General features: G+C 52.4%; 1 protein-coding gene across 1 annotated transcript in view; it reads right to left on the reverse strand.

Moving 5' to 3' along the window:
* ZSWIM6 (zinc finger SWIM-type containing 6) overlaps positions 1-7,212 on the reverse strand; it is a 167,482-nt gene extending 160,270 nt beyond the window's left edge. The window contains exon 1 of the mRNA XM_004583807.3: positions 6,441-7,212. Coding sequence (XP_004583864.3) covers positions 6,441-7,191 — 751 coding nt within the window. The 5' untranslated portion in view covers positions 7,192-7,212. The remainder of the gene's footprint in view (positions 1-6,440) is intronic.
* Between the last annotated feature and the right edge of the window lie 373 nt (positions 7,213-7,585).

The raw sequence follows: 7,585 nt of genomic DNA on the forward strand, positions 1-7,585 counted from the left end.
CTGAACATGTCATTCCTGCATTGCCATCTTGTTGACTGAACACATTACTAACTGAAACCACACATTCTTAAGAAACCAAACTTTTTTTGAGATTTTATTTTTACTCAAAAGGCATATTTACAGACAGAAGGAAAGAGAAAGCGCTTCCAATCCCTTGATTCACTCCCCAAGTGGCCACAACAGCTGGAGCTGAGCCGATTCAAAGCCAGAAGCCAGGCGCTTCTTCCAGCATGGCTGCAGGGTCCCAAGGCTGTAGCCATCTTAGACTGCTTTCCCAAGCTACGGAGGGCAGGACTGGAAATGGAGCAGCCAGAACAGGAACTTGTGCCTATATAGGATCCTACCACCTGAGGGGGGAAGATGAGCTCACCGAGGCACTGCACCAGGCCCTAACCAAACCCTTAACCTGAGTGTGAGGAGATGCTGGTCTGTATCTTTGCTGAAACATTCAGAGTTAAGACTTGAGATAGCAATTGATTACCCATTGCGAAAAGCAGCCCAAAATAAACACTCTCAAAATAATCAAGGATTTGCTCACTACAATAATGACCTGAACTGTCCGATTAATTGCCAATTCTTATTGCATCTGAAATTCTTAAAAAGGCAGGCATCAAAGTCTCATATCTGCAGGAGGGAAGAAATCCAATGCAAAATGGAGGGAAAAGTGTGATGGACTTTTCCACCCAAGGGGGTGCTCGTAACACAACCTTTCAACAAGAAATTCAAGACTGAAGCAAAGGGAAAAACGTCAAAACGTTTGCTTAACCAAATCCACAGTTCAACTTTCCAATATTGACATGCTTGGGCTACAAAAAGTCTTTTGTCTAATACTTGACACTTCACTGGAATAACACCCCAGAAAAGGGTTATCACACCAAATTTTTTTTTAAAGATTTATTTATTTTTATTGCAAAGTCAGATATACAGAGAGAGGAGGAGAGACAGAAAGGAAGATCCGTCCGATGATTCACTTCCCAAGTGAGCTGCAACGGGCCGGTGCATGCCGATCTGAAGCCGGGAACCTGGAACATCTTCCGGGTCTCCCACGCGGGTGCAGAGTCCCAATGCATTGGGCCGTCCTCAACTGCTTTCCCAGGCCACAAGCAGGGAGCTTGATGGGAAGTGGAGCTGCCGGGATTAGAACCGGCACCCATATGGCATCCCGGGGCATTCAAGGCGAGGACTTTAGCCGCTAGGCCATGCCACCGGGCCCTATCACACCAAATTCTAAGTACTTTTCACCTAAAACTGAATTTTTTAACTTTCCTCAAAACAATGTTGAGGAGTTATCAGAAACTGAAAAAACTACAAAACTGACTGTAACATCTGCCATTTGCTTCAGTGGTTAAGATGTCATTGTGACTTCCACTGAAGTGCCCACGTTCAAACCCAGATCTCCTGCTCCAAGGGAATCTGCAGGTGATGGCTCAACACACTGGGTTCCGGGCACCCATGTGAGCAACTGGCATTGAATTCCACCTTCCTGGCTCAAACTGGCTCTGTCCTGACTGCTGCAGCAGTGAGTAAACCACACTTTGGGAGGTCTATATCTATATCTACATCTGTCTCTCTTGCCCTGTCTGTGCCTCCTCAATAAATACAACAAATGCTCTAAAAATCAACTAAATAAATCAAACATACAGGACTGGTGTCAAAGTTCCTTTGGGTACTATTTCAAAAGTCAAAAGCAGAAACAGTGTAGGATCCAGTTCAAAACTGTTCTCTATTATATTAACCTTGAAAAATAGTCAATGAAATGTACCATCATCAATCAATCAAAATAATTCTGGAAGTCCATTTAAAATAACATCTTTATATAGTAATCTCTGATCTGTGAAGAATTTGAAATACTCAGAGAGCAGGTCAATGTGTTATGAGACTCTTACTCATATTCATTCTAGTACCAATTCCCTTTCACTGCCTCATCACTCCTAAAAGACACAAAATGTTAAATTATGAATCTGAAAAGATGGTAAGACTGTATGCTTGCCAAAGTGTTAGAAATCTGGACAATTGCCCCCTAAACCCCAGAAAAGTAACTACCAAAAGAAAGTTTTATTAAAACTAATCTCCTTACACATCATACAATAGAAAGACTGGTTTTGCTTAAACACTTCTGACTTTTTAAGTGACTATTTAGGAGGCAGGCACTGGGCGCACCACTAGGGCAATGGTTTGAATCTTGGCAGCTTCTCCTTTTGACAGCCTAAGAAGGACAGGACCCATGCCTGGGAGACCCCATGGAGTTCCAGGCTCCTGGCTTCGCCTGGCTTAGCTGCAACCATTTTGGGAGTGAGCCAGCAGACAGATCTGCCTCATCCTTTCTCTCTAACTCTGCCTTTCAAGTGGGCAAATAAACCTTTAAAATGGCTATTTAGCCACAAATTAGGAATCTGTGTCTTTCGAAACAGCAACCAAAAAGGAACAATCATCCTGCTTTCATAAGGACATGCACTCACCTACTTCGACACACAGAAACACATGCAAACACAAACAATAAAATTTTAAAACTCGTAAGGATGACTTAAGTGTCTTTATTACAATTTTTTTGTTTTAGAAACATACATCCATAAAAGAGACATAAGGTGAAAGTCAAATATCTTGTCCATTTACTGGACTGTCCTGCATCTTCCAGACATCTTCATAAACACACACACACAACTGCAGCATCTGACGTGAAGTTTCAGACTTGTGTTTAAATGATGCATTCTGATCATTTTCCCCGATCGTAAATACAAATCCTTTATATTTTTCACCATTGTATCATATTACATTGAACACTTCTTAACCAGTTTCCTCCTAACAGAAAGCCAGGCATTGATTCCAGCTTTTCAGCATTTCCAAGCCATGCTGCAATGAGCACCATTTATGCAAGGATATCAATTTTACACAGAAGATAAATTCCTAGAAATGGCACAGGAAGACTGTGGCAAGCAGCAGGCAGGCACTCCCCCAACCCCAATTTCTGGGTAGTGTAGATCCTGTTCATCATCTACAACATTGTACATGAAAATGACATCTCATTTTTACTTGTGTCTATTTAAGAGTGAAAATCGGCACGCTTATTAATCATTTGTGCTTCTTTGTCTCAATGTGTTCTGCATTTTCTGTTGGGCTGCTCATCTCTTTTTTTCTGACATACTTTCAGGAGTTTTCTGCCAGCCTCCAATCCAATGTATTCATCCTGTTTAGATGCTTACATAAAATGGTGTGATGTTTTCAGCACTACGGAAATGTTTGTTTCTAATCCAACTGATTTTATATACACATTTCTACACAGTTTGAGTTCCAGACAATACCAAGGAAGCTTTCCCAAGCAAAAATATAGAAAAATGTTGACGGAACTTTGGTCTAAACAGTCAACAGTACTGACATGTCAACACCTTCCAAACTATCATTTTAACAAAAAATGAGTTAATTGCACTACCTTTAAAATTTCGCCATAATCAACTGAGGGCCAGCTCCGCTTACAGAGATCATCACTCCAAAGCTTTCAGTTTCTTTTAAGGAGCTGAAAAATCACAAGCACCAGCGGGTGTAATTCCTGGCAAGCCACAACTGTTCTGCACAGTATTCGGATGCCCTCTAACAGCATAGGCGGAAAATCAAGTCCAACAAGCAGACTTTCCCTATTATTGCTGTAACCTAGTCATCTCTACACAAGCCAATGAACGCTTCCGGTGTCAACAAGCTTGCATTTTCACACCACCACAAAAATTGATTACGGTGTTATCAACACCGTATACTGTCCTTTTCCGTCTCAGGTTCTGAAACAAAAAAACAAAAATCTACCTCAACTCACAACTATGAAATAAGCTTCTTGGGTGTGTGCATAAATTCAATCCACCATCTGAAGCTAAATTAGATGGCTAATCTAGCCATCTCCATGCCCTTAGTCAAGGAGGCAAAGACAAAACAAATCGGAAAAAAAAAAGCTGGTCGTAAGTTTTTCTCACAGTGCCAACTGCCAGCCTTCCAGCACTAAGCCGACTGGCACAACAAGTAATGCAACTTGGAAGTTAAGGAAATTGGCCCAACTCAGCAGGGAAAACAGAATACTTTCCACAATTTGTACAGCACTTGTTTAGCACGTATGTAAGTATTTCCAAAGTGGTGGTCAACTCTTCCAGAAGCATCCCCGGACTCACATCAGCTCCATTCAGGGGCTTCCTTCCCCTCTGCGGACCATTCAGAAAGTTACTATTTTCTCTGACAGCCACTCATGCAGGCCTCTTCCACGGATGCAAGCAGGCAAAGCCCACGCTGCGTGTCTGTCTGCTAGAGAAGATTGCATCTTTTATTCACCTCCCCTTGGCTTTATTTTCACAGTGAATTCCAGGCTAAAATGCAATCAGCTAAAAACCTCCCCCTGTACCAAGTGCTCCCCTGTCGCTCCACACCGCAGGGTCCCACGCGCACGGGCGGGGAGGTGTGTTGAGGGGGGAGTGTACTCTGGACACTGCTAGACAAGCCATAAAAATTCGTAGACTCTAGTTTGTTACACAGTGAACTCCTAGATTTGATTCAATTCATTTCAATTTGACAAAAAAAAAAAAACCTCTCACCACTCCCCCCCAAAAAGCATGAAACCTGAAAGGATGTTAATCAGACTTTTTGTAAGGGGGAAGAGATAGTCTCTCAAAGGTTCACCCTGCTCCAGACAGTATGACAGGGTGCCGAGCATGGCAAGGTAGCACTGGGGAACTGCCGACTGCCTGTGGAAATAAATAACCATGCAAAAAATCGCGTCTGCAGATTGCATTAGAATTCAAACTAACCAGGCAGGATTAAAACAAATCTTAATTCTCTCTTACCCTCCCTCTCAGACCCCCAACCTTCTCCCAAAAAGAAAGATGAAAGGAACTGACTACAAAAAGACAGAAAAGATTAAAAATCAAAGAGGCAGAGAGATGCTTCCCAAATCTATCCCCCATTCAGTGCGGTGCCTGTTCATCACCCTTTCTAGTAGACTACTATGGGAGGGAGGTGGAAAATACGCCATTTGGAATCGGGAGGGAAATCTGGGGAGAGGGAAGTTTCACTACAGTATTGTTCTCTTCATTCTGCCTCCAACATTCCCATCGCTAGGGCTGAAAGAGATAAAACTGGACAGGCGCGCGCGCGCACACACACACACACACACACACACGCACATTTGGGAGCATGGGGGCGGGGGCCGGGGCGGCTTTTAAACTGGGTATCTGAGCAAACTCTGTCAGAAAGGAGGGCTGTGCAGCTTTAAATCACAAGTCCTTCTCTCGCCTTTGTCAAATATCTTCTACTTTACAAGCCCTGAAAAGAAATAAAGAAACTCTTTTGTTTGGTTTCCCCTTTTCCCAGGGTGACAGAACATAGAAGAGGGCACAAATAAACCTGAACCGGGGAACAAAGTGCGGGTCGAGGCGGGCAGCGGGGCGCGGGAGCTGCGGGCCAGCCCTCCGTGCCCGGCGCGCACACAGCTCCGAGGCGCTCGGAGGGCTCACCAGAGCCGGCCGCCCTCAAAACGGGGATGCGAGCGGCTCCCTCGGGGACTCGCGCGCCCTTGAATCAAGGGGCGTCCTTGGGGTGCGAGATCCCCCCAGAGACGAGCTCCAGCAGCCCCCGCCGCTTGCTACCTCCGGAGCGGCTTGAGGGGGAGCAGAGCGCCGGACGAGGAGAGCAAAGAGGAAGGTATCTGCAGCTGGGGCGCCGGCGGAGCCCTCCGGGGCCAGCCAGCCTCCGCAGGGACCCGAGGCCGTCGGAACCCCGAGAGGAGGAGCGGCCGCCACCACTGCGGCCCAGCGGCTTTAAATGGATTCCCCTCCCCTCAGATCGCGGGGGGCGGGGAAGAGAAAGAAAAGAGGAGCGAGCGACAGACAGGGGGAGAGGGGGGAGCGCCGAGCAGCCCGGCCCCGGCCGGCCCCGGCCGGCATTGTCTAGTGCGGCCCGCGCCCCCTCCCCCGCCCCGCACGGCCCCGCCACACCGGCCTCGCCGGGAGCCCGGCCGGCCGCCCGCGCCTTTGTCCGCGTCCACCCCACCGCCCGCTCCCCCACCAAGAAGAAAAAAATAATAATAAAAATAAACACCACCCGGCGCGCAGCGCCCTCCGGGATGCGCTCCCCGGGAGCAGGGCGGGTACCGGGGCGCGGGGCCCAGGGGGGCGCCGACACCCACCCCGCCGATCCCGCCGAGGGGCGCGTCCTGCTGATTCATTTCCCACTCGCGCCGGGCCCGTCCGGGGACACGGGGCGGAGACCGGACGGGAGGAAATGGTCGCTGGGTTCGTGAGGACAGTCCTGGCCGGAGCCCGCTGGGGAGAGCCCGAGTCCCGTCCCCCCAACCACCCCAGGGACTGACGGACGGACGGACGGCCCGGCCGCCAGACGGCTGCCCCCCCATCTCTCACACACACACACGCACACACACGCACACACACACACGCACACGCCCCGTGACTCACCGACTTGCAGGACGTTGTCTACGCAGCCTCCCTCCAGCAGCGCGATGCCCCGGCGGAAGGGCAGCCGCGTCTCGTCGCCGCCGTCCGCCGCCCCGCTCGCCCCGACCGACGACAACGACGACGACGACGACGGGGTCCCGGCACCCGCGGCGGCGGCGGCGGCGGCGGCAGCGGCGGCAGCGGCGGCGGCAGCGGCGGCGGCGGCGGCGGCCGAAGTGGCGGCCGGCGAGGACGAGGAGCCCCCGCCACCTCCACCGCCGCCCGCGCCGCCGCCGCCGCCTCCGCCGCCGCCGCTGCCGCCCGCGCCGCCGGGGCCGCTGCCGCCGTCGTCGCCCGGGCCGCCCGCCGCGCCGCCCCCGGTGTTGAAGGACGAGTACATGCAGATCTCTCGCTCGCTGCGGGGGAACGACCAGTAGACGATGCGGCGCTGCACCGGCTCCGGGATGCGCTCGAAGCGCTCCTCGACGCGCTGGAACGGCCACTTCTCGGCCACCCGGCGCGCCGCGATGTCCAGCAGCGACTCGGGGCTCTGGGTCTTGCCCGGCGGCAGCAGTCCCAGCGCCGCGCCGCCCCCGCACGCCGCGGCCGCCGCCGCCGCCGCCGCCACAGCGCCGCCCGCCCGCGGGCCAGGCCGACAGGCCGCGCTGTAGCCGCCGCCCGCGCCGCTGCCCCCGCCGCCGCCGCCGCCGCCGCCGCCCGGCCGGCAGCACAGCCGTTTCGCGGGAGGAGGCTGCTGTCCGCGCTCCGCCATGACCGCGCCGCTTCTAACCCGACAGCGGAAGTGCCGGGACCCTATAAACGGCACAAGGAAGCGCGACACGCACACGCCGTCGCGACGCCACGCTGCCATCTAGGGCCCGCCGCTCCTTGTACGGACACGAGAGGCGTGGCCCCCTGCCTGACGTCGGAGCCGAGGCGGGGCTCCCATAGGGGGAACCTGGGCCTGGGGGCGGGGCCCATGCAAATCGCTGGGCTGAAACATAAATAGAGCACTCGGCGGACACGGGGGCGGCGGGGGTGGGTGGCCGGCTCGGGTGCCCGGGCGGCTTGTGCGAATGTCAGGCCGCCGTGACGCGGGGGGCGGGGCGCGGGCGGGGTTCCCGCGGGAGGGGGCGGGCCGCCGAGCCAGGCCTCCTGGAGGGGGT

Source organism: Ochotona princeps, chromosome 23, assembly GCF_030435755.1.
Source record: "Ochotona princeps isolate mOchPri1 chromosome 23, mOchPri1.hap1, whole genome shotgun sequence".
In the NCBI taxonomy this organism is placed as follows: Eukaryota; Metazoa; Chordata; class Mammalia; order Lagomorpha; family Ochotonidae; genus Ochotona; species Ochotona princeps.